The sequence below is a fragment of the Kockovaella imperatae genome, assembly GCF_002102565.1.
Source record: "Kockovaella imperatae strain NRRL Y-17943 chromosome Unknown BD324scaffold_4, whole genome shotgun sequence".
Lineage (NCBI taxonomy): Eukaryota > Fungi > Basidiomycota > Tremellomycetes > Tremellales > Cuniculitremaceae > Kockovaella > Kockovaella imperatae.
In genome coordinates this window covers 597,066-620,826 of record NW_019028944.1, presented here as the reverse complement: position 1 = coordinate 620,826, position 23,761 = coordinate 597,066, and the positions used below count along the sequence as shown (strand labels likewise).

Below are 23,761 nucleotides of genomic sequence, written 5' to 3'. Positions count from 1 at the left end.
TGATTAAGTAGATTGAGGCTTCAGCTGATCTGCTATCAAGCTGCTTTCCTGGCCGGCGTTCAACCTCCGGCCTTTTCCCTTTCAGAAATTGAGGCTCTGGCAGAAACAGGTCTAGACTACTGGTCAAACAAGATTTCCAATTGGCGATCGTGTCCAGAAGACTTCATTGAGCACATCACTGCCATAGAGAAACATGAGTGAGCCCCACAACCATCTTTCAACGAAGTCTAGCTGATGGTTCCACCAGCTGGCGCCAATGTGGCATTTTGGAGCTTCCCCCAGAACACCGAATTGGCAGTCCTATGCCACACGAGACGCCGACCGATATCTATCTGGACCTGGCCGTGGAGCAATTGGTCTTTACCGCGTTTATGCAGCTTGCTCGATACGCAGAGATCCGTCGATGCGTGCTGAAGCTCCGAGAGCTAGGCAAGCCAGATACGGGCATCAAGGCCAGACAACAAATTTCGCAACCCGGTAAAATCCGAAACACTTGGCACCAGCTCCGAACAGCTGCCTTCATGATCAAGCAATGTACCGCCTCGCAATTGCGTACCGCTTTTGCTGGTGGTCCAGGTCGCGGTAAAGTAAAGAAGAATCTTGTGAGTCAGAGAGTTCATGTCGATTGTCCCTTCAATGGTGACGTTCCCTCGAGTATCCTATCACCTTGCTTGACCCCGGCGTATTTGACAAATTGCCACCCGATATGAGAGCGTCGTTTGACCTGATGATGGGGGCCACTGGAGGAGTAAGTCTTCTTGCTGCCGTGTCATGACATAATTACTTAACTTACGGTCTTTCTACAAGTGGGTTCAACCTTTTTTGTCTGGATTTTCGAACTCCAATATCGATCTACGTTACGATTCTTGCCTCGCAGAAGAGGACGGCGAGGATTGGTTCCATCCTGCCCTCGCAAGATACAGTCTATACCCCTCTGATTTCCGTTACGTGCCTGACACGAAGCAAATTGAGCTTAACAAGCTTTACGGAGGTATTCGATGCCCCTCGGTGGAGTTTGTCCGCTAACCATGGCCAGAACTCGAAGTTGAGCAAGCGAAATTGGCCGACATGGACCAATTCGCAATGCTGGACCCATTTTTCCAGCGCCTCCTCAGTGAGTACTGTGCCATCCGCACCATGATGGACTCTCATTCTCATACCTTTCCTCAGGCGAGCAGAACGCCTCAAACGATCTCTATAGCTCCGTTGCATCCGTATATGCTCCTCAAGACGAGCACAGAGAGCTTCAGAGCATGCTTAATGTGGACAATCTACAGATCAGTGACGAGCTAAAAAATGCAATGAAGAACATCACCAGGGCTTGTCTCACTTTGGCAGTCCAATGTGGCAAGCAACACGACGTATTACGTGCATTACCAGGTGGGGGACTCAAGCGAGTGTTTCCCATTCGGAGATTGTTTCGCGATCCTCTCCAGGTCCGTGTAGAGACTTCCAAGGATTTCTTCGAAGGGTTTGAGGCCATCATGCAGATCACCTTTGATATGCCATGGGATCAGATGATGGCCACATTCGAGTTCGGCGACGAGCGGTCAAAGCCGTCATCCGAGACCAGTTTGAATTTGCCAAACAGCACGAAGGTTCATTCGGCCCAACGACAAGAGGAACTCAGTGGAGTCGCCGCTCAATCACTCAGCTCTGAGCCCCACACGATCTCCGGTCATCGATATCGGCAGACATCTGGATCATCAATACCCATTTCCAAGACCAAAGCAAGTGCCACATCCAGCGAGGAGATACAACGAACGTCTGGGCTGCGAGGAACGGATGCGAGGGTGCCTAGGGATGAGGCGAAAGGCAATGCACCCACCTATATCGTCAATGGCAAGCAGATGAAGCTCATTCACAGAATCTTTGACGGCGACGATGGACGAGTCGGTTCGGTGCGATGGTTCGATCTTGACAAGGTGAGTCTTAGCATGCCTCTACCAGCATTGACTTGAGCGCTTCTGTAGCTTATGAAGCGTCTTGGCTTTCGGTACGTATCTGAGGGCTATCGTATCTCCTACAACTGTATCTGATCGCGCTCATCAGAGTTGAGCTGCGAACTGGCTCAATCGTGACATGGATCCCGCCTCTTGGTCAAGGTCGACCCATGAATGTACATCGACCTCATCCTGAATGTTCAATGGGACCGAAGAGCACCGTCAATCTCGCCAAGCGGCTCATGCAGAGGTGTGAGTGTTAGAATGAGTCACGCACTTTGGATAGCGTCATCTGACCCTGAGGTGCCGGTTGGCTGGTCTCTCGACAGCTTCAAAAAAAGCTCTCAGGTGTGCGACAGGAGTGCCGGCAATGGAGTTGAGGAGGATCCGGATGCCTCGAACAAAGCCTGAGCTGCCAGGAAGGACGGATTCGAAGGGTGATGACATCAAATGATGCTCACGTGAACGCTTTGAAAGGAGACGGATACGCCATGAAAGAAAAGGATAGAAAATGACAGATCGAAAGTGGTTGGTAATGCCAAGCGAAGATTCCGATATCGTACAGGATTTGATACTGAATGGAAGGGATTGTACATACATAAACATAGATAAAGATACTCTGACAGTCGTCAGATATGGCTTTGGCCAGCACAATAATCACGAGAGCGATGGCCCTTTATGCAATACTGTACAATACACCATGTACAAGCTGCCATCGGACTGATTGGCGCTTTACGCCACCTTGAATTGTTTCGCCTCAAAGCTTGGTGACATAGCATTTGTCCATGTATTCTATAAATGTCTATCACAGCTTTGCTTTCTCCCGCGCCTGCTGCGCTCTATTCCCTTCTCCTGCACTGATTTGACCGGCTCTGACCACGCCCTCTTGTATCGTCACTGCGATCAATTCCCCGGTCTCTGTGTATATTCTTCCTTGGACAACCCCTCGTCCAGGTTGCACATCCACGATAATCGCCTCAATGACGTGCAACAACGGGGCAGAGGGGTCGAGATTTTTGGGGAAGGGGTAGAAGTAGATGGTATGGTCTAAGGACGTGAGCATTCCAAGAGGAGGTTTGCTGATTGCCGTGAGACCTATTCGGCGAGCTGCTGCGCCTATGAATTGGAAGTCGGAAATGCAGGCGATGATGCACTGGAGCAGGACACCGTAAGTGTCCACCCCATGTGTCAATTCAATGTATAGACACCCACTTTGTGTTCTTCCAACGAGACTTTTGTCCCACTGGGAATCTTGGGTTTCAGCCAGACCATCCGCCTCGTACCGTTTTCGAGAGGTGTAAAATGGGTCGAGCTCTTAGCTATTGCCACTTCCCATGGTGAATCCCTTCTCTCCTGTGAACATCTGTCAGGTTGCTATCGTCCAAGAAAAAAACATGGCGTTCTCGCTCACTTGGATATACTCCTCGACGGCTCTTCGTCTTCGAGGCGAGATACTGGATTCGGCTCTGCTCAAAAACTTGGTCCATCTATCCGGTTCCAATTCGCATTGCTTCATTGGCAGTATCCCATCAGGATAAGGCTGCGCGTAACGAGGTTGAAATGGAGGAATATCACCACCTTGTCCGTACCGATGCGTGCCACTGGCTTTTGTCGTCCGTTCGTTTCTATCTGAGGATTTGCTAGAACTCTCAATGACGAATCTAAGTGAATGAGAGACCGAGGGCTCTTCACTGGGGACGATCAAACCCGTCGTTTGGGATTTCAAAGATGGCTGTCTAACGCCATCAACCGTTCTTGTGCTCGTCGAAGTGGTCGAATAGCTAGCCATGATGACAGCTACGACTTTATCACCTTGCATCGCTCGAATGGACCGTGTCGCATAACTCTTCCCATCTCGTATCCGGTCCACATTGTAGATTATCGGGATGGAGGGATTGGCAGGAAGCAAAAAGTGTATGTGCATCGAGTGAAGACCTTTGTTATCGGAGATTGTCTGGATAGCGGAGTGAAGACCTTGGCCAATGACTTGACCGCCGTAAGCCCCTCGAGCACCTTTGGGACACCATATGGATTGACTTTGGTACGAGTCAGCTGAGGGCTGTGAAGCCCTTGCACCTTCACTCGCAGTGACAGGTCCAACGGCTACGAAATCATAGGCACTGGTGCTGCTGTAAGGCATCGAATCTGCCATTCTGCTTGGTCTCAAAGAGGATAACAAAAAAGTCAGATTGGATCTCGAAAGACCACGCTCATTTTCACGCTGAAAACAAGGAAAAAATGATCCCTCGGCTATCATAAGTTGCCGATGATCCATGAAATGAGATACATACAAGTCTTCAAATCCCTTAGAGACACTGCGGGTCAGTCCGATCAGATCCTGGACCACTATTGAACAACGCCTCAAAGTCCTCGACCGTGCTCTGCGATATGACACCAAAGGAGTCCTGCATCATCTTGCCCAAATATTCCAGCTCAACAATGACCTCCTGATGAACGTCATTTCTGGGGCCAGCTGCCACGAGTTTCAGGCCAACTCACCTGCATGGCTGAGGCGTACGCAAAGTACAACAGGTGCCTACCGCCTCCCCTGACGGACCGCTTTCGTACCACGTCGAGCCCTCGTATAGCTTCTACGAGGCGTCTCCGAGCGTCTTCCGCCGGAGGAAGATACGGTGGCATCGGAGTTCGAAGTTGAAAACCAGCGGAAAGGGTGTAAAACTGAATGGTATCAATTGACGCACTCGACCGCACACGAACATATAATATGACATTTCCTACCATCTCTCGTCGTTGTGGATTGACAGGAAGCACAAAGGCTTCTCGTATGCCCTGAATGATCAGTGGCTAGCAGATTCTCTGCCGCGTACGTTGTCCCTGCCATCCGGCATCAGCTATTTTCTAGTTGCGCTCTACAATCCGCTCACCATTCTTCTCTTGTCGTGACACAGCGCATTGAATGAAGCCTGTCCAGCATCCTTTCACAACTCAACAGCGCTTCTTTGTAAAAGTCGTAGGCGAAGGGCCCCTTGAGGCGCGGCTCGTTCTTCGTCTCGGCGAGCCGGGCTCTGAGACTTTGCAGCTGGCCTTGCAGATGCAGCTCCCTGGAAAATGAGCTCCGTGTGACATGTACGACCTCACATCGACATAAATTGCCTGATACCGGGTCCAAGGTGAGAGTGTTCAAAGGCGACCGTTGGTAGCAAAGGTTCGGTCTCAGAGCTTTGTCTCTTCACAGTGTTGTCCTCGGTTTGGTTGCCGTGAGAGTAAGTTGTGACGAGCTTGGAATATAGATAGCTGAGATCGAGGAAGAAGCTGAGAAAAATCAGCGATGATCCGGCGGGCATAACGACCAACTCACTCTGATAGACCTATCCGCAGCTCTCGCCTGGCCGTATAAGGCCACCAGTATCTAGAGACGATTGCCGCCCAGACGACCCCAGCCACGACGCTCGTAGATCGACGAATGGCAATAGACAGCGGACTGATTTCTCTTTCTCTCGAGTTAAATGCGTAAAGGCAAGTCAGGTTGTAAGCCAGCAGGGTGAACCGCCCCGCTTGAGCGTATCCAGGCATCTGCGTGATGACGTAGAACGCTGGAATCGACAAGATACAGCCGAGAATGGGCAGGACGACCGCATTCTCAGGGAACAGAGTGTAGACGCCTACAGCTACAGAGGCGCCGATAATTGTGCCGATGACTCGAAACACCGAGATTAAATTGGTCGCTCCGACCGTGGGGTTGATAGCGGAGATATACGCGATCAGAGCCCATTCGCCTCTGTAACGCAAAAATATGGGGCGACCGGCTTCGGTATATGCTGGAGCTGCCAGTATGGCCCCGCCTATGCCAGCTTTGAGAGCATAGCGGATATTCGGCCGACGGAGAAACTCGCCCATGGTCCAAAGTCGCTTGCGAAACCGTTCCCATAATGTGAAGGTGATGGAGTAATTTTCCTCACCATCCGCCTGGGATCGCGGGAACAGGGGCGGCTGGAGCTTGGAAGGATCTACTGGAACAATTTTGCGGAGTTGCTTATAGAGGTACGCCCCTCGCTTCTCCGTTCTGCCACGACGTGAGGGCAGGACGGACCACAAGTAGTCCAAAGCGGACATGGGCTGCTCCTCTAAGATCTGAGGAACGTATCAGGCACTGCTGAACAAGACAAAGCGACACTTCCTACCTCGGAAACTGTGTCGATGAGGAAGATGAGCTCGCGGGCGAACTCCTCGAGGGTGAAGAGGAAACTGCAAAGTCAGCGAGGACCGAGGTTCACAACGTACAAGTATATGAGAAATACCGTCTCGTTGGGTCCTTGAAGCATATCGTCGGGATCGAAGAGAGAGTCATCGTCGTTGTCATCAAGGTCTTGCGTCATGTACTCTTTCTGCCGCCTTGGGCCCGCGTAGAGTCGTTTGATGGCCCGGCTGGAGTATCGATTGAAGTCTGTGAGGGAAGAGGCGAGATCTGACCTGACCTCAGACAACGATGGAACAGTCTTTGTGGACCTGTGAGTGACTGCTTGGACAGCCTCCAATGCATCATCGCATCGTGACTGATTCCAGCATTAGCTCTGGATGCCAGTGCGATTCCACAATGAGTACGTACCACGAGCTGCCTCATCTGCGACCCCGCAATCTCCTGGAATTGCATTAAAAGCTTTATGCTGGTTTGCAGGTCCCCGTCCTCGATTCCTCCCCAGTGAAAGTCTGAGCTTATGCTCTTGAGCATCGTGGGGGATATGCTCGGTAGTTGTGTATGGTCTAAGCGGATTCTTCCCTCCCGCGCAGCTCTTAAGAGCCCTTCTTGCAATTTCGTACTGCCTCTCAATCCCGCAAGATGCTGAGCCAATCGAGCAAGACTTTCAATCGCCGCATCGTAGAGCTCCATATGCCTCCCGCGAATCCTCGTATCGACGACTCGCTCATGTTTGGCTTCCGCGAGATCGGCCTTGAGGTTTTTGAATGCTGCTGCGTGCGAAGTCACAGCATCACGGAGTGTCGTGTGAGAGCCTTTGACGACTGTCTTTTCCAGAAGAAACGTTGCGCATAGCCTGTCCAGAAGAGTCGAAAAAGATGTCAGAGATTTGGAGATAGATAATTGAAGTCTCGTAGTGGCTGAAACGGGGAAGACGACAAAGCAGACGAGGTTCGTGACACAGGCTGTGAAGCTCATGAGTTCGTCTGTCCATCCTGACTGATCTTACCTGCCATCAGAACAATGAGCAACACCTCTAAGAGCTTCGGTATCAGACCTTCCTTGATGACGACAGTGTAAATTGTGATGGCAGCCATTGAGCAACCTTTCGCTATTCAATATCTTGGCCGTCGTTTGGATAGCAGCCTACCGGTGTTGAAATTTGGGTTGCCTACCCATACTCTAGCAAAGGCCAAAGTTCCCATACTTCCTCCTACCCACACTACACAGACGATCCAATCGCCTATCTCGCTGACCCAGTCCCACTTGTCTCCGTGTGAAGGGCTGAACTGATCAAACAGCCATAACGTACCCATGGCTCCCAAGGATACTAATGTAGCAAAGGAGGCGAGGATGATGCAGAATCGTGTTGCCAAGAGCATTCCACCAATACTTTTGGCTGGATTGTACTGCTCGGGATCAGTCTCCGCTGTAGGAGGTACCCACATAAACCACAACCGTGGCAACCATGTGGGCCGAATAGTTTGGCACAGGTGTGATGCGGCCGTGGGCATCGGTCTCGCTAGTCGTAGATAGCACCCTTGACAGGCGAGGTACAAAGGTGAATAAAGAGGCGAGGGTGTAAGCTAACGAGCACTTGAAGATGGCTACAAAGACTGGTGACAACGATTTGACCTTCTCCTGCCAGGCTTCGTGCTCTGTCAGAAGTTGTCGTCTCAACCCCCCACTCACGGACTGTTTGTCGCGCGCCCGGGGCTTTGATAGGCACAGAAGTCCCATCAAGACGATCACCATGTCCGCTTCTTCTTTCGCTGCGTGGGACCGAGTCTGAACCCTCCTCCATTCGCCCACTAATAAGCTCATCAAATCCGTTCGATATCCTTGGCGGTGACGATGAGAAGTTTTTAGCTATTGAAGGGCTCGAAGACCACACATTGGCTCTCTGTTCGCCAAATCCAGTGCTCTGGTTCGGTATGAAGATGGCGGTAGCTACACTGAGTCTCCGAGTAAATCCACTGCTCCGCAATGGGTCCGATGCCTCTTCCTTGTCGTTATCGTCGTCGTCCATGTCCCTCAAGGCGTGCCAATTGTCGAAGGAGTCCCGGTCGCCAGATCCCAACGCACGTAAGGCTTTTGTTGTGACTGACCGAGTCTGTACATGCCTGGAGGATCCTGCTCTAGGCGTTGACCAACTATCTCCAGGTCGGGCAGGCATATGACTTTGAGCAGGGAGCGACTGAGCAAGTCCAGCTCGACCGGAGGAGCTATCGAGGCCATCAGAGGCCCGAACACCTAGAGACGATCGTTGCTGGGCCATTCTGGAAGTTCTCAGAGCATCCTTTTTGAGCAGTCGACGGGCTTCGTAGCACCCGACAAGTCAGTCATATCAGACATAGGTCGCGTTGGGAGAGTTCATGAACCCGAAAGCCAAGGCAGAGACAAGCGGAGCCCCAGCCATGCCACGTGTTTCAACGATGGTGTTTCATCGAATTTTGAACGATCTCATCGATCTCCAGACTTGGTCGACATCTATCGAGTACACGATGTCGGACGCTGGACCATCTCAACAGCAAAGTGGAGGCGGACATCAAGGAAGAGGTGGTAGCTCTTCCGGTCAGAAGAACAAGAGCTGGAAATACAAAGTTGCCGCACAGGCTGAGGGGCAAGGTCGAGGAGGTCGAGGACAAGGCAGGGGCGGAAGAGGTGGAAGAGGACGCGGAGGTGGTGGAGGTAGGGGAGGATCTCATGGAGCCCATGGAGATGCCGGGGGTGGATCAAGGTCGGATGCAGCCCCCGGACCAAAATGGGAGAGCAGTGATCGGCCTAATCATCTTGGTCGTTATCGTGATGATCCCGTGGTATGTCCGAGTGATGGTAGAGCCATCCGAGAGATCATCTCGCTGACATGCCTTAGAGCGAGATCATGATGGCTCCTGGGATCTGCGTGACTACTGTACGTGACAAGGAGAGGTCAGCCGAGAGGGAGTTGGTTGAATATCTCGAGAGGGTGAGCTGTGGTTCAGTTGAGGTATGCTAATCCTCATGCTAGATCGCGGACGAGCTGTATCCCGATGCGCACGAGGTCATAGTGAAGGCTGAATCGAGAATCGGCGAGGAAGAAGATTTCGAAGAGATGCTCAAGCAGGAGCTAGCAGATATGTCGGTGGAGAAGAAGTCGTCCAGATTCCGTGAATCCATCCAGCAGGGTGTCCATTCGCTCTAAGCTAACATCGAAACAGGTCTGTGCAAGCACGAAACACCATGTGGTAAGCTGCGTTCGAGAGACCTAGCTTTGAGCTTATACCTTTCTCAGTCATATATGTTGAGGTTCTGCCTCCTCTGGATCCAGCACGCCTGGTTGTGCATATGATGGAACAAATCGAGAAGAACGCCAGATGTCCTTTCAGGTGCGAGTTGACTTCATGGCTTATGACTGGGGCTGAATAGCTCTCTAGATATGTCCAGCGAGTTGTCCCTGTTCTTGGTACCTGTGGTGCCACCCTTCCACAGCTGTCAGCGATGTGTCCAGAGGTCTTAAAAGAGGGATTTCAGTCCGATACGGCGGGTCCGGTCACGGTGAGCATAACACCGTACAGCATTCGCCGTTCGTTGACATTCTGCCTGTAGTTTGGTATCCTCTACAACAGCCGTAACTCTCAGCGATTGGATCGCATGGATGTCATCAAGTCCATCGCGGAGCACGTATCGACACTTGATCCATCCCACACGGTCGATCTCAAGAACCCTGACAGGACGATTCTAGTGGAGACGAACAAGGTGAGCTTGTTGATCTACAGAGATCTCCCTCGTATTGTGCTGAAAGAAACGTAGAATCGATTAGGTTTATCAGTCGTGAAGGATTACGAAAGGTTCAAGAAGGTATGCCCTGTTTTAATTTGCCTTGCTGACCACCCACAGTACAACGCATATGCCCTCGCGGGATCTCGAGCTCAAGCTGAGCTTGCCTCCTCCGAGGCGGCGCCAATAAATGCAGAGGCAACGAAATCGGGCCCGTCAAGGAGCCAGCAGAAACATGCTCATAGGGACATCAGGGCCGCCAAGATGGCGGCGGCCTCGTCGACTCCTTCAAATAAGCGTAAACTCGAGGACATGCAGAGGCCGGGAGACGGAGTAGAACATGAAGCGTTTCTTGACACAATGGCAGGAGAGGGTGCCAGTGGCGGTACAGTAGGACAGTCGCGGGGAGACGAGTGGCAGGAGATCATCGAAGGTGGACGGGTAGTCAAGATGCGAAAAGAGGAACCTGAGACAGACGCTACCTGATGCATAGGCTACATTGGTCGGTACCTGGATCTCGAATCCTCAGTCATCAATATCCAAGCGATTTCGTTTGGCACTGACTCCAACTCGATCCATGACTTCCGCTAGACTCGGTGTCATTCCTGGTCCAACTCTACTATGCTGCGATTCGGCGGTCGCGCTTGTCCTGCGATGGGATGTCTGCTCGTCATGTCGATCGTGGAGCTCGGCATCTCGGGGTAGATTTGCTATTAGAGGTGAATACACTTCGAAAGGAGACGCAGATTCCCGGTGTCCCGTCTGTTCCTCTAGATGGACCTTTATTTGGATTTCAGTATCATGCCCAGCTCAACGCTCGTCAACTGACCTTGATCTGGGGCAAGAGTGGAGTGACTAGTTTCGATTTGCCGGTTGGAGTTGTTGGACTGCCTAACAGATCTGCATTGACTCGAGTGGTTGGTGTCAGAGGAGAAAGTCTGACCATTCGAGCTTTGGATGGCGAGCCGTGCTTTGCAGTCTGTATGACATCCCCGAGGTCCTGCTCCACTGGCTCGTCTGCATCAGTCGGTGATGCAGCCGATTCGACCGTAACTCCCAGCGTACTCGATTCTTTCCGTGCTTTGAGACCATCTGGTCGGCTTCTAGGCGCTTGGAGACCACGGGAGCTGCCATTGTGAGAGATGAAACATTCAGTTGCTGAGGAGAGCTCACCTCAGGAAAGAGGTGCCTGTCGGTATAGGCACATAGTCCAACTCTTCGGCGTGGGGACATGACTTGTCCACTACAAACGCGGCGAGACGCGACGGCGATGAACTGCCAGCAGGGTCATGATGAAGCGGAAGGAGCGGTGCAGAGGGTGAGGATACTTCATCTACAAACCGTTCGTTCTTCAGGCTATCATTCTGCTGGTCACTTGATAAATGTTGTCAGCCTTCCACTTCTCGCTAGTCAACTCACTCCACCTCTGTCGATAGATGCGGGATCTCGTCCAGGCGAAAGGGGCCCACTTTAGGCAAGGAAGGGTAGGCGTGTGCAGGTATTTGATGCTCGTAGAGCCTGGGCTCTCGTCAAGACCCTGTGAGGACTCGGGCATACTCACCAGTGCTTGGACTGAAGAGAGCTCTGAATGTGCGTGTGACCCACTTGATCGGTTTCAAAGTCGGCAGAAGCTTGCGGATGATATTGTGGAACTACGGGCAAGATCGCTCTTGCTTGCAGCGACATGACATACGACTATCAGTGTAGCACAAGCGATATATCATGCGCTCATGAAGTGGAGCCGTAGAGAGAAGATCAGTGTCGCCAGTCAGTAAGCAGGCAGCCACCCATCGTCAGTTATTCAGAGATTACGCTGCTCCCTTAGGTAAGGATTGGATTGGCATTGTCCTTTGTCTTGATTTTCCGTGAAAATCTGCATCTTGAAAGGATAGCAGTGTTCACTGCTGAGCGCTATTGGGATGGACTCTCAGTGCGAAGCCCAGATCAGAGTGGGGGGCGTAGATCCGATGGATCGGTGAAAAGGCGGGAGATTAGATTTCGATGTTGCCTTTTGCGGCAAACACGGCGAATCCACCGGATCCAACAGTCCCAACGAGTGGAAGGAAAATATCCCAAATGTTGTTGTTGTTGTTGCTGCTCCTGCGTCCGCCTATCGATACCCACTGTGGACCGAACTGACGCATAGGTGATTCGGCGGTTCCCTCAGTCAGTGATATAGGATCGACACCAACGACAATTGACTCTCACCATGTGGTCCGTTCTTCGAGACTCACTGACCTTGTTGTCACCGCTCCTTCCCGTAGCTGTTCACCAATCACCCCTTCACCAGATCAAGGAATCGGCTCCATTCGTCGTCGAACATGAAGCTCCGGTCTCACATGGGGGAGCTTGGGCGACAGCCTTTGACATGGCTGCTGATGCGGTCAGCAAGATGACCGTTGAAGAGAAGGTAATTAGAGCAATCCTTCGGTCCGAAAGTCGCTAATTTCCCCCAGGTCAACCTCACCTCCGCTGTCTTCGGACCTTGCTCTTCAAACTCTGGAGGTGTACCTCGGCTCGGGATCCCAGGACTGTGCTTCGATGACGGACGTGGGTCAAATGTCTGTCCAAGGGAACCCTTAGCTGACTTGACTTCAGCATCCGGCCCTCGTTACACCGATTTTGTCACCCAATTCCCTTCCCCATTTTTCGCGGCTGCTTCTTTCGACAGGGATCTTCTGTACAAGAAGGGTCTCCACATCGGAAAGGAGTTTAGAGGCAAGGGTATCAATGTCGCTTTGTCGCCCGTAAGCTGATGCATCCTCGTAACCTGGTATTTCACTGACAAGTCTTAGATCACTGGTGGACCGTTGGGCAGGTCGTAAGTAATATGATCGTGTCGATGTTCTATGGCTAACAGGGATAAAGACCATACGCCGGCCGAAACTGGGAAGGTATGCAACATCATCCGCTCATTATAGCTCGCTGACCCCCTTTCAGGATTCTCGCCCGACCCCTATCTCACCACCCAACTATCTGGTCTCACCGTCCGCGCCATGCAAGATTCTGGCTTGATTACCTGCTCCAAGCACTACATCTTATTCGAGCAGGTCGAAGTCTGCAAAGGTCCGGTTGTCAACGGACAGCGGACCGACTGCCAATTCCCATCCGTCGAGATTGATGGTGAGGATTGAGCCTGCAGAGCCGGGTACCTGACACCCGTCACAGACAAGACATTCAAGGAGCTCTACCTTCCCAGCTTTGCGGAAAGTGTCCGAGCAGGAACTGGATCCATCATGTGGTAAGCTAGCTCACTTTCTCTACATGGCCGCAACTCACTGCCCCTCAAGCTCCTACAACAAAATCAACGGTACTCAAACCTGCGAGAACAGTGTCGCCATGAACAAGATAATGAAGGATGAGCTAAACTTTCAAGGCTTGTGAGCTCAGACTAGACCGTTACCATTCTTGAACGCAGCTGACTCACGGCCAGCATCTTGGTGTGTTAAGACGAAACTGGCTGAAATGCTGTAACTGATCGAAATTCAGAGTGACTATGGTGCGACTCATTCGACTGTACCTTCCGCTAGGAACGGTATGGACATGGAGCTGCCCGAGGCTCAGTACTGTCAGTGCTCTCACGTGGAAGTCTTGTTCAAACTGACAATGTACCAGTCGGTGACAACCTTATCAAGGCAGTCAAAGCAGGTGACGTACCCGAGTCTAGGCTGGACGACATGGCCCGCAGGTAAGGCGCTCCAGCTTGATACTTGTGTGGCGCTGATTGAGCTTTCGCAGAATCCTCCTCCCTTGGTATGCTTCTAGGCAACACGAGGACTATCCCGCTCCCAATTTCCAAAAATACGATCTTTCCGACGAATTTGAGCAAGACGGCATGGTCTTCAAGAACGAGCACGTTGACAACCGAGGCGATGGGCATATCCTTGCTCGAAAGGTTGCCGCTGACTCAACGGTGTGAGTAGCTTCAAAATACTGAGGACATGACCTGACGAGTCGTATAGATTGCTCAAGAACGACGGAGTCCTCCCCTTGAAGGGCATTCGTCGAATCGGGATCTTCGGATCAGATGCGGGAGCGCCTCCCACTGTCAGTGGATGTGGACCAGATCTGTTCTGCATTGTCAACTCTGAACGAAGATACTGGAACGGTACTGTCACCATCGGTGGTGGATCGGGTGCTGCCTACCCCGACTACATCGTGAGAGAAGAATGCCATCACCGATCTCAGCTTGAGCTCATCACCTGATCCACAGTCGACCCCTCTCGAGGCCATCTCTCTTCGAGCAAGAAGCGAAAAGATCCGAATCGATCAGTACTTGCAAGACGACGCCACGCACTTTGAATCCATCCAGACCGTCGCAGCCGCTTCAGAAGTCTGCATGGTCTTCGTCAAGGTCTACCTTGTTGAAGGATGGGACAGAGATAACTTGCGATTGGACCACGAGGGAGAAAAGTTGATCAAGGCAGTTGAGAAGAGCTGTGCTGGCAAGGTCGTGGTCGTTATGCACACCGGAGGTCAGACCATCATGGAAGACTGGGTGAGAGAAAGCCCTGTGATGTTTTCCAAGGCTGGTGCTGACCAAATCTAGATTGACCTACCCAAGATTGCGGGAGTCATTTGGGCCGGTTACCCCGGTCAAGAGAGTGGAAATGCTCTTGTCGACATCCTCTGGGGAGATGTTAACCCCTCCGGCAAGGTCAGTCCGCGGAAGCGTCCGTTGAAATGGTATTCGTATTGACTCAAGGTAGTTGCCCTTCACCATGGGACGAACGGAATCTGAATGGCCCCCAAGCATCATCCGCGAGGAGGTAAGAGATCTTTCAGCGTCGCCCTTGTAGGTATCTGACAACTCATCCAGGAAGACGAGACCTACCCTCGATCCTTCTTCACAGAAGGTCTCGCTATCGACTACAAATGGTTTGACAAATACAACATTCCTCCCCGCTTCGAGTTTGGCTTCGGTCTCAGGTGCGTCAAATCGTCGCGGCATGAGCTGAGGATACCGCAGCTACACATCGTTCGAGCTGTCTCATTTGTCCTTCAAGGAGACCCATATCCAATTGAATGACACTGTTCAACAGACCAACGAAAAGTTCGCTGGCAAGGCGGATCTCTACAATGTTCTGGTGAGCGAATATCTACCATCAATCTTGATAGGTTGCTCACCGTACCATCAGTGGACCGCTTCCGTCAACGTCACCAATACAGGTGAAGTCGCTGGAGCCGAAGTAGCCCAACTCGTACGTACAGCAATAAGCCGCTAAGCTTTCGCTCATGAGGCCACAGTACGTCTCATTCCCCGAATCTGAGCGAGAGCAGCCCCCGAGACACTTGAAGGGCTTCAGCAAGCCTTACCTTAAGCCAGGTCAATCAGAGGTTGTCCACTTCCACCTCGTGAGTCCTTGATACCGATCTGAAACTAGTGCTCATGTTCCGACCCGCAGCGAAAGAAGGATCTCTCTGTCTGGGATGTCAAGCACCAGATGTGGGTCGTCCCGAAGGGTAAATTCAAGCTCTACGCCGGACACAGCTCGAGGGATCTTCCTTTAACACTCAAAGTGGACATGCAAGAGACTCGATAGAGGACAATTTTGAAACAGGAGGAGAGAAGGGACATTCATTTCGCACATATCTAATCGTTTGAAATAATAAAGACATCATCTACCCGCATGGCGAGGCATGCAATGTGTGAACGCATGGGATACGGATTACATGACAATACAGATACAACGACTTTGATTATATTTGTGTTTTACGGCCAGATCTCAAGCCCAGACTTGATCCGCTGAAACGAGTATATCCCTTCCGTTCGATCGAACGTGCCGCTTTGTGGTATCTTTCGGCATCGACTTGCGCATATCTACCACGGCATGTCAGCAGCAATCAGGGCGCTTTTTAAACAGACGCACCGAAGCCATCCAACTCGTCTTTTGTAGACCCTACACCTTCCATACCTGTATAATAGCTGCGAAGCGATCAGCTAGCCATTGTCATATCCTCATTTGACCCACTCGACGACTCTCCTAAAGACAGAGTATCCCATTTTCTCGTACATCTCTATCGCTCTCGTGTTGTTGCATCTAGTAAGGGAAGTGTAAGCCACACGTTCGCGGAGGAGCCCACCAGAAACCTACCTCACGAACAGATCGACAAACCACGCGTCGACGCAATCTGTCCCTGAGGAAGACAAGCGCTCCAGCATGTCTATCAGGATATGAGCCAGGCCAAGTCCTCGGTATTCTGGCTTTATCGTCAATGCAGTGACATGTCCGTGATGTAGGTTGTCGGGCGGAGGGGGTTCATGCTTTGATATCACTGACGGATCAAGTTGGATCAGCAAACGAAGAACTCGAAAAGCGGAGGAAAGACTAGCGCACAGTAAGCAGCTAAAGTGTCGTCAAACGATCCTTGGACGGCAACGCAAAAGTCTGGCCATTGCGCCAGATATGAGGCATAATATCCAGTGTGATACTGCGAGATGAGTGAGCTGAACTGCTGCTATGAGGCCATTAAGACCTAGCTCACCGTTGCCGTCCAAGCGTCTACGTTGATACTATTGAATTTGAGAACATCTTGGAGCTCGAATGGCCGTATGATAGACATGGTCTGCCGGACTACAGGCAGGTGCGACGTAGTACCAAACCATAGCAGCTCAATCCTTTGAGGCATTTCAGCTGGTAGACAAATTTGCTTCCGCAGGGCAAGCCGTGTTCGGGCCAGCAGATCCGGCACTGGCACATATACAGTGACGATTGCTGCTACCGACGCCCTTGCAAGCATGACCGCTTCACCCGTCGTCCTTCTCACTGGAGCCTCTAGAGGTCTGGGACTAGCAGTTCTCAAGATCTTACTTGACAGGCACAATGCTCGTGTCGCTACCATCTCTCGGTCCACACCTCCAGAATTCCAAGCTCTGTTAAATGCCAATCGGGACAGATGTATACATGTCAAAGGGGACGTGGGAAAGATGGATGATAACGCAGCTTTGGTCAAGACTGCTGTAGATAAGTGGGGTCAGTTGGATGGAGTGATCATCTGTGCAGGAATTATGTCCTTAGGCAAGTATTGTATTCCCTAAGAGAACAGGAAAAATGCTTACGACTTCCCGCAGAGCGTATCGCAGACCTCACCTTGGAGGATCTATCAAATTATACAGCTATCAATCTGTTGTCCATTCCATATCTCGTGAAACCGGCACTTCCATATCTTCGGAAAGCCAAGGGCAACATCGTCCTTGTCTCATCAGGTGCATCTACGAAAGGCTATGCAGCCTGGGGTATGTACTCTATGGTCAAGGCGGGCATGAACAGCTTGGCTAGAACTTTAGGGGCGGAGGAAAAGGAGAACGGGGTTGGAGTCTGGTCCATCAGACCCGGCATGGTAGATGTGAGCGCCGTTGCCTCCGACAATGCGACAATAACCGAAGCTGATGTTAAACCAGACTGGCGTGAGCTTCGATACTTTTTCGACCTCGATTCGAACTACAAACTGACCTTTCACAGATGCAAGAGTACCTCAGGGAGTCTGGCTCTGGAGCAATGAATCCCGAAGACCTGACAAAGTTCATCGGCGCCTTTGAAAGGGGAGAATTATTACCTACGGAAAAGTAAGTCTTAGGATTCTCTACGGGCACGTCCATGCCAAGCTTGACTATCAACAGGCCCGGCGCAGTCATCGCCCAAGTAGCCGTCACCGGTGGGCCGATGGGCCTCACGGGGGAATACCTAGACTGGACAGATGATCGATTGAAGGCTGTCAGCGTTTAGAGGGGAGGTGGTGCCTAATGTGGCGCCGCTCACGCGCCACAACCCACGAGGGATATACAATTGGCCAAGCACGATGCAATTTAGTAACTGTGCAGTGAGAGGAGGGCTGGCGCATCATTGACCGCATACAACCGCCTTGCATAATCTCCAATGGTCTAGTGTGCTGCGACGAAGCCGATAAGAATAATGCAATTCTCAGTCTAGATACAAAGTCACCGGGGAACTCTCGGTACCGATCGCTAGCGACGGGATCCGAAGACTGTGTGGCGAATGAGGCCGAGGCTGATAGCAGAGCCTATCGTCCGGAGTCAGCGGCAATCTCGGTCGCAGAAGTGGATTTCAGTCCATATAAGGACGAGTGCAGCACTAGATCGCTATCGTCCGTTATCCCGCTGCATCGTCAACCTGATCAAATCTGGTTAACCCAGCTTCTCCAGGCTTCGAGCTCTGCACAGTGAGTGTCTGATTCCAACGATGATCTGAACTCCTCTCAGATCATCATTCATCATGCTTGCTTATTACGCGTACAAGAAGCACAAGGAGACCAAGGCCAAGAAGGCCGCTACGAAAGCGGCCGAAGAGCACAAGAATGATAAAGAGAGAACCGCCGTGTCAATTCCTCTTGGACCCGATGGGAACCCGGTGGCGGACCCTCACGGCTCGCCTGTGGAGGAGCAAGACTTCCACCATGGATTTGCGGCTGGGTATAGCGATGGAGTCCAACACGGCAATGCCGGTCACCAGGTGCAGAAATACTAGGCCGAAGTGAGATTCCGGAGAAGGCTTGCGCTCATGACATTAGGTCGACGATCCTCCACCTGACTACTAGAATGATGCGTATCCGCTCTGACTTTGTGGTAGATAGCGTTTGACCAGCTTTATTAGACATGTTTGTTCATCCGGGTGGCGCGTCTCCGCCGACCCATTCTGCGAACCATCGTGCAATCTCTGCTACTTTACGTATGCCGGCGTCGCTTCGTCCGAGGCGCAGATCTGGTCTGAGCAATCTGTCGTGTGGATCCATAGTCGCCGCCCGAGTCAAAACTGCAGCTGGTTGCCGGCGCACTGGCTGAGCTTTGTACGCTCCGAGTGCGTCTCGATATCGCGGTAGAGTTCGATACACCACGGTCACGCTCGGCGAATGAGCTCGTGTGGATGAGAGGACCAGATGAGCTTTCTCCTTCGCTGTTGAAGGCTTGAATTGGACCCCTTTGAGAGATATGTAAGCTCGAGTGTAAGAGATCAAGGGACAGCTGACCTTGGATGAGGATCACATCACCTCGTCTGACTTTGCCTTCTCCCAATTCTCGCGCGCAATCATCCCAAAGCTTGATATCGCAAGCTACCTCGTCTCCTAATGAGGTTGAATGTCCCACGTCTCTTTCATTCTCCGGCTGGGCAATGACTGACCATTTAGCGATCCAAAGTGTACCCTGTTTTCCAGCTGCTTTCTCCTCTTTCCTCTGCCGGAGCACCGGGGCCTCAACAGAGGTCACGCATAACAAGACGTTGACGAGTTGGTCCTGTAATCCCTCGGATGGTCGGCCCCTGCGCCGTGGAGGTCGTGTACGGAGGAGCGACTGAAGAGTAGATAGCTTTGAGAGAGGGATATGCCATCGGGGCAGATTCGAAACGGATGTATTGGCTCGATCGTCGGCCGTCGGGGGAAATTGTGATGGATTCGAGGTGGTCGTGTTGAGAGAAATGAACGAGTCGGATATCTCGACGCCACCAAATGGCATCGTTGGTGCAGGAGCGGTCGGATCTGACAGGACTCAGCCGATCTGAGATAGTCTTGGGGGTGTACTCACCGTCGACAGACAGACGAGAGGACAGCTTGAGCCTCGAGGGTCGATCCCGGTCGTGAGAGCCTTCACTGAGCACATCGCTAGCAGTACGTTTTCTGGCGCAGGTCGAGGCGACAACCTGCTCATAATTCGATCGCTCTTGTAAGATGACGGGCAAACGAAGTCTCAACGACGAGGCTTGAGAAGCAGACTCCGGAGACGATCGTAGGGCTTGCAAGCGGATTGAGGGCCAATCATGCGTCTCACTGAAAGGTGTCAGCGACATAGGAGGTAAGAAGACATCGTAATGGACGGTCATTGGCCCCGAGAGACTCATACAGCTCAGCTATAAGAAGACATTGATGTCCGGACGATGATCGTCTGCAGTCGTTGATTTTTGACGCGTCGGAAAATTCAGATTCATTTGAGACTTGGCAGACAGGTCCTGAGCATGGAACTCTTACAGTCAGGCCGGCTGTGCTGCAAGTCGCTGCCAGTGTGCTCTTTCTTTGCCGAACACACGAGGCTTCTGGACGACAGCCTTGTCTGCACCATTGGCTTGTCGTAATATGCAAATCACAGTCACTAGGTCGTACGGTAGCCGTCCAGGACCGCTGCCTGGGCATTTGGCGGCCAATTCTGTTGGCGGAGCATAAAGCTGTGAAAAGTTGCAATGAAATGCATCTAGAATGGACAGGCAGGAGCTTCCCTGGCAGACTTTCACCCTGACATGCCGTTTCTCAGGTTTTCGTATTCTAAAGGGTTGATCAGCAAGGTAAAACGCACTGAATCGACTCACTGCTTCCTGGATAGTGCAAGTCGTTCTCCCGGTATTCTAGTTGTCCAAACTGCTCTTTGACGGTGCGAACGAGATTCAGACCGGTGTCTTCCGCCTTGTCAGCGTCTAATTCCCACCACATCGCTCCTCCGAGACCATTCTGATTTATGAAATGGGCTTTCTGGATGGCAATAGCCGGTGTATCGTAGCTGATCAGAAGCCGCTTGCCCCTACGTGGCAGATGTCAACTCTGAGGCCCCACTTCTCCCCTCTGCTACTCACCGGTCATACGAGTAGGAAGCACCAAGCCGATGATCGTTGACCTCCTCGGATCCAGGAAGGGGCAAGGCTTTGTAGTCCCACATGCCAGCTTCCCAGGAGCCTTCGCCGGTGCCTGAAGAGCGTCAGCCATGTCCCGCGTCTGTTCTGAATACTGACCCGAGTATGATGCCCCAATTCCATCGGTGTTCGCGAAGGCTCGACCGTACAAGGGCATGCCTGTGGTAGTCAGCCCTCTGGAGCGCGCGGTGACTTGCCTATGACGAGCCGGCTAGGATGAACACCTTGACTGGTGTAGAATCTCACGGCAGCATCGATGGAGGGTGCTCCGGGATAAGCGCTGAACAAGGCAGCTTGGTGTCCTGCTACGCTGTCCCAGGAACCCGCAAACTGTATCCTCAGGTCAGCAGAGGAGATTCGGCTGATTAAACCGATCTCACATCGTAAGCCTATCAAAGTGGTGCTCCATCAGCATCGCGTAACTTGATTGTTCCAAACTTACCATCAAGTTCCAAAAGTCCAAAACCTGTAATGATCAGATGTTGGGTCCGAGATTGATCAGCCCACCGAACTCACTTGACCCATGGCTTTCACGTTGAGTACCTGCATATTGTCCATACCGCATGGCGCGGCAATACTGAGCTGGTATTGCCCTCTGGGTCTGCCTTTCGAGGCGGCGAGCTCTTCGAGACCTTGTCTGAGCTCGTGCAACAATCGAACGTAACCATCGGCATCAGCAGAGGTCTTGGGATACTCATAGTCGAGCTGGAGGGGCCAAATCAGCTGTTTCGAGAGCTTGCCATTGCCGAGACTTACGTCGAGTCTGTTGTAGGGTATATAAGCCTCATATGGAATCTGTACAAATCCGGGACTCACCCGTCCAATCCAACATCCTCGACTAGCTTGACTGCAGACCTGACGAAGTTTTGCCTCCATTGTGGATTGACAATACCGGCGAAATTTGGCGAGTAGGTCCAACCGCCGATGGACAAAAGAACCTTTAGATTTCTGCGGCGTTCATCAGCGTGGTCCTCCCGGGATAATCGAAGCAGTGTACCTGTTCTTCTTCTTGAGCAGGTAAGTTGCTTTGAGACAACCGTACAGGTTGGTTCCCGAATCATTCCAGCTATCTCCTTCGTAGTGTATCTGTACGACTTCAACTGATTGTACACCAAGCTTCTCATTTCGTGGCGTCTGACTCACCTCCACGTCAGCCCATGAGTCGCTGAGCACGACCTCCCCGCTCTCCTTGTTCACATTGCCGAAGGCATAGTTGATGTGGGTCAGATGCTGGTATGGGATTTGCTGAGGGGGATATTTCCGACCATAGATTCCCCTGCACAGCTGTCAACGATGAAGCCAGGATCTCAGAGACTGCAGGGAGGCACACCAATTGACCTGCGTAAGGGTCAGCTTGCGACTCGGGCCTATCCCGGAGCCAAAAGCTGACTCACAAAGTACCCAACGTGCTTTTTAGCACTCATCTCTGGTACAAGCACTGTATGGCGATTCTGAGAAGAGAACAATGTCCGAAGCTGCTCGAAAGGAGAAAGGCTGTCGCGTCGAGTGCTCGAAAGAAGCAGCACAGCAAAAGCGCCAAGCAGGAAGATGATGATCCAGCAGAGTTTGGCGGATAGTGACTTTCTGGTCTTCTGACTCGGTAAGGCTGAATATGCTGGAGCTGGAGCCTGATGCTGCTCTGTATCGTCCGCTTCAGTACTCATAAGAAAGATGAAGACGGTATATCAAAAAGGACAGAGCGAGGTGCAGCCCCTTCATGACACATTGAATGGAGTGTGGGGCACCGCATGTTTCGGACGTGAATGACATGAGCCTGCATATATGGATCATCCGTCATCTCGTCATGCTCGAATCGTCACCTCCCAGCCGGGCATGAGACTCGTAAGACTCCCCTTGTCCCCAGTATCTTGCTCGACATTGGCCTTGCTCGGTGTCATCCATTCGGCTTCCGTCGCCGATGAAGCGAGGTCAATTCCGGCGAGCCTCACTTCGAGTAGGCTACTCTCACGGTGATCCTACCGAACCATGTGAATCTCCAGCCATTAAGGTCTACGCTGTAGTCCGGAGATTTCGATCTCATTGCTCTCACTAGGTGCGTCGTCTGCCTCCTTGCTGGGTGCCTTCTTGAGCGTCTTGAACTCTTTGTCTATCTCTGCCAGAAGCTCTTCCAGCCTTTTTTTCTTCTCCGGAAGCCCTTGATCTCCCTCTCCTTCTGCCGCTTCATGGTTTCGATAGTCGCTTCGAGCGACTTTATTCGTACCATACGGCTGGCCAGATCCCTCTCAAAGGATCGCTTATCCGACTCCGCCTTGTCTCTCAACTCCTCCTTCTCTCTCGCTACTCTCTTGGCGTGACTTTGGTGGCCCAAGCCCTTCTTGGCCGCGGCTTCCAAACTGAACTGTAGTCCCTCGACCTTGTTGTTCGCGGATTCGAGAGCCTTCGCCGCCTGACTCGCTTCTCTGGTCTTCGTGTCCAGGGCCTCCTGAAGTTCGTTGATCCTTTCCATGTGGCCCTTGATATCCTTTTCTCGCTGCAATTTCGACATTGCGAGATCCGCCAGCGCTACCTCAGCCCTGGTCCTTTCTTGAGTGACCTCGTGTTCGTTCTCTTTCTTGACAGTTGCAAGCATGTCCTCAGCGAAGCCTTTGTATTGTGCCATCGTCGTCTTCAGCAAGGCTTGACAGTGCACCATTGTGTCGATCAAAGATTGCATGTTCTTGTCAGGTACAGTCGCTTCACCGTCGAGGGCAATGTCCGATGACGGGCCATTTGTGTGAGAGCCAGGAGTCTCTGAGTGGCCAGTCATGTTTGCCACAGGCTCGACCGAACCAACGCTTTGGCCGTTGCCTTTTTGAGTACTCTTCATATCCGATCTCTCATCCTTCGAGGCTTCTGGCTGGTTGACTGCTGAGGAGGATGACATTCGCCTCATGATGTCTGTCGGTTGCCGAGAGTCACTCGTATGCTGAGCTTCGCCGCTGGAGTGGTCCTTGGTCGAATCGTCTCGCACACATCGTTGCTTTGCGGCGAGTTCCTGGGGATCGTCGCCGCAACCAGAATCAGACTAGCAAGGGCGGGGCAAATAGTCTCAGTGATGCTCCGCTGCAGACTGTTGATTCGCATCCACTCACCTCGTCAGAGTCGCAGAAAGCCCTTTTATGAGAGTGAGCTGGTGACATGTCAGTCTTGTTAAGACGTTGGGTAGAAAGATGACGGAGGAGAGATGGATGGCTGAAGTTGACCGGACCAACCAAAGGGGGGGGGGGGGGGGGGGGGGCGATCAGTGCGTCACTCTTGCAACCCAGAATCAC

General features: G+C 52.0%; 12 protein-coding genes across 12 annotated transcripts; 5 read left to right on the top strand and 7 right to left on the bottom strand.

Annotated features, from left to right (window-relative positions):
* Positions 1 to 86: 86 nt before the first annotated feature.
* BD324DRAFT_354460 (hypothetical protein) lies at positions 87 to 1,255 on the top strand. The gene is made up of 5 exons (XM_022012565.1): positions 87 to 197; positions 248 to 602; positions 656 to 748; positions 808 to 1,114; positions 1,171 to 1,255. Exons 2-4 carry the CDS (start codon positions 303 to 305, stop codon positions 1,024 to 1,026), a joined length of 612 nt encoding a protein of 203 aa, XP_021872328.1. The 5' UTR covers positions 87 to 197; positions 248 to 302; the 3' UTR covers positions 1,027 to 1,114; positions 1,171 to 1,255.
* On the top strand, positions 920 to 2,640 carry BD324DRAFT_354509 (hypothetical protein). Its single transcript, XM_022012566.1, has 6 exons — positions 920 to 1,114; positions 1,171 to 1,436; positions 1,491 to 1,925; positions 1,974 to 1,996; positions 2,053 to 2,195; positions 2,273 to 2,640. Exons 1-6 carry the CDS (start codon positions 1,069 to 1,071, stop codon positions 2,395 to 2,397), a joined length of 1,038 nt encoding a protein of 345 aa, XP_021872327.1. The 5' UTR covers positions 920 to 1,068; the 3' UTR covers positions 2,398 to 2,640.
* Positions 2,641 to 2,748: 108 nt separating this feature from the next.
* BD324DRAFT_578132 (thioesterase-like superfamily-domain-containing protein) lies at positions 2,749 to 4,083 on the bottom strand (the record flags this gene model as incomplete). Its single annotated transcript, XM_022013306.1, has 3 exons — positions 2,749 to 3,096; positions 3,156 to 3,296; positions 3,355 to 4,083. The coding sequence occupies 3 exons, from the start codon at positions 4,081 to 4,083 to the stop codon at positions 2,749 to 2,751; spliced, it is 1,218 nt and encodes a 405-aa protein (XP_021872326.1).
* A 132-nt stretch (positions 4,084 to 4,215) lies between these two features.
* BD324DRAFT_620731 (Fusaric acid resistance protein-like-domain-containing protein) lies at positions 4,216 to 8,523 on the bottom strand. The gene is made up of 14 exons (XM_022015316.1): positions 7,792 to 8,523; positions 7,546 to 7,748; positions 7,250 to 7,508; positions 7,109 to 7,204; positions 6,511 to 7,064; positions 6,186 to 6,457; positions 6,086 to 6,149; positions 5,263 to 6,035; positions 5,043 to 5,216; positions 4,829 to 5,005; positions 4,772 to 4,778; positions 4,662 to 4,733; positions 4,443 to 4,622; positions 4,216 to 4,390 (listed from the first exon to the last, which is right to left on the bottom strand). The coding sequence occupies exons 1-14, from the start codon at positions 8,375 to 8,377 to the stop codon at positions 4,250 to 4,252; spliced, it is 3,558 nt and encodes a 1,185-aa protein (XP_021872325.1). The 5' UTR covers positions 8,378 to 8,523; the 3' UTR covers positions 4,216 to 4,249.
* A 58-nt stretch (positions 8,524 to 8,581) lies between these two features.
* BD324DRAFT_620726 (hypothetical protein) lies at positions 8,582 to 10,365 on the top strand. The gene is made up of 9 exons (XM_022015315.1): positions 8,582 to 8,918; positions 8,975 to 9,067; positions 9,110 to 9,248; positions 9,300 to 9,326; positions 9,374 to 9,467; positions 9,516 to 9,636; positions 9,688 to 9,837; positions 9,892 to 9,939; positions 9,979 to 10,365. The coding sequence occupies exons 1-9, from the start codon at positions 8,604 to 8,606 to the stop codon at positions 10,342 to 10,344; spliced, it is 1,353 nt and encodes a 450-aa protein (XP_021872324.1). The 5' UTR covers positions 8,582 to 8,603; the 3' UTR covers positions 10,345 to 10,365.
* Positions 10,366 to 10,383: 18 nt separating this feature from the next.
* BD324DRAFT_607901 (hypothetical protein) lies at positions 10,384 to 11,544 on the bottom strand (the record flags this gene model as incomplete). The annotated part of the gene is made up of 5 exons (XM_022014088.1): positions 10,384 to 10,638; positions 10,688 to 10,985; positions 11,032 to 11,232; positions 11,278 to 11,376; positions 11,420 to 11,544. 5 exons carry the CDS (start codon positions 11,542 to 11,544, stop codon positions 10,384 to 10,386), a joined length of 978 nt encoding a protein of 325 aa, XP_021872323.1.
* A 410-nt stretch (positions 11,545 to 11,954) lies between these two features.
* BD324DRAFT_620718 (glycoside hydrolase superfamily) lies at positions 11,955 to 15,520 on the top strand. Its single transcript, XM_022015314.1, has 21 exons — positions 11,955 to 12,268; positions 12,315 to 12,408; positions 12,457 to 12,605; positions 12,654 to 12,679; positions 12,727 to 12,752; positions 12,799 to 12,981; positions 13,027 to 13,099; positions 13,149 to 13,238; positions 13,292 to 13,298; positions 13,348 to 13,426; positions 13,474 to 13,546; positions 13,597 to 13,773; positions 13,821 to 14,016; positions 14,072 to 14,356; positions 14,408 to 14,515; positions 14,568 to 14,627; positions 14,678 to 14,787; positions 14,828 to 14,945; positions 14,997 to 15,059; positions 15,106 to 15,213; positions 15,264 to 15,520. Exons 1-21 carry the CDS (start codon positions 12,068 to 12,070, stop codon positions 15,399 to 15,401), a joined length of 2,364 nt encoding a protein of 787 aa, XP_021872322.1. The 5' UTR covers positions 11,955 to 12,067; the 3' UTR covers positions 15,402 to 15,520.
* Positions 15,521 to 16,448, bottom strand: BD324DRAFT_620711 (acyl-CoA N-acyltransferase). Its single transcript, XM_022015313.1, has 6 exons — positions 16,345 to 16,448; positions 16,197 to 16,290; positions 15,954 to 16,134; positions 15,831 to 15,899; positions 15,729 to 15,784; positions 15,521 to 15,679 (listed from the first exon to the last, which is right to left on the bottom strand). The coding sequence occupies exons 1-6, from the start codon at positions 16,420 to 16,422 to the stop codon at positions 15,585 to 15,587; spliced, it is 573 nt and encodes a 190-aa protein (XP_021872321.1). The 5' UTR covers positions 16,423 to 16,448; the 3' UTR covers positions 15,521 to 15,584.
* Positions 16,449 to 16,478: 30 nt separating this feature from the next.
* BD324DRAFT_354002 (hypothetical protein) lies at positions 16,479 to 17,819 on the top strand. The gene is made up of 5 exons (XM_022012563.1): positions 16,479 to 16,877; positions 16,931 to 17,205; positions 17,261 to 17,266; positions 17,322 to 17,425; positions 17,480 to 17,819. The coding sequence occupies exons 1-5, from the start codon at positions 16,598 to 16,600 to the stop codon at positions 17,583 to 17,585; spliced, it is 771 nt and encodes a 256-aa protein (XP_021872320.1). The 5' UTR covers positions 16,479 to 16,597; the 3' UTR covers positions 17,586 to 17,819.
* A 593-nt stretch (positions 17,820 to 18,412) lies between these two features.
* BD324DRAFT_354081 (hypothetical protein) lies at positions 18,413 to 19,769 on the bottom strand. Its single transcript, XM_022012564.1, has 3 exons — positions 19,397 to 19,769; positions 18,844 to 19,350; positions 18,413 to 18,794 (listed from the first exon to the last, which is right to left on the bottom strand). Exons 1-3 carry the CDS (start codon positions 19,707 to 19,709, stop codon positions 18,481 to 18,483), a joined length of 1,134 nt encoding a protein of 377 aa, XP_021872319.1. The 5' UTR covers positions 19,710 to 19,769; the 3' UTR covers positions 18,413 to 18,480.
* A 266-nt stretch (positions 19,770 to 20,035) lies between these two features.
* BD324DRAFT_620697 (glycoside hydrolase superfamily) lies at positions 20,036 to 22,163 on the bottom strand. The gene is made up of 14 exons (XM_022015312.1): positions 21,884 to 22,163; positions 21,820 to 21,827; positions 21,633 to 21,765; positions 21,487 to 21,575; positions 21,306 to 21,437; positions 21,246 to 21,252; positions 21,006 to 21,194; positions 20,932 to 20,955; positions 20,870 to 20,878; positions 20,687 to 20,819; positions 20,589 to 20,648; positions 20,433 to 20,544; positions 20,172 to 20,380; positions 20,036 to 20,127 (listed from the first exon to the last, which is right to left on the bottom strand). The coding sequence occupies exons 1-14, from the start codon at positions 22,151 to 22,153 to the stop codon at positions 20,093 to 20,095; spliced, it is 1,410 nt and encodes a 469-aa protein (XP_021872318.1). The 5' UTR covers positions 22,154 to 22,163; the 3' UTR covers positions 20,036 to 20,092.
* Positions 22,164 to 22,294: 131 nt separating this feature from the next.
* BD324DRAFT_620694 (hypothetical protein) lies at positions 22,295 to 23,695 on the bottom strand. Its single transcript, XM_022015311.1, has one exon. It carries the CDS (start codon positions 23,380 to 23,382, stop codon positions 22,597 to 22,599), a length of 786 nt encoding a protein of 261 aa, XP_021872317.1. The 5' UTR covers positions 23,383 to 23,695; the 3' UTR covers positions 22,295 to 22,596.
* Between the last annotated feature and the right edge of the window lie 66 nt (positions 23,696 to 23,761).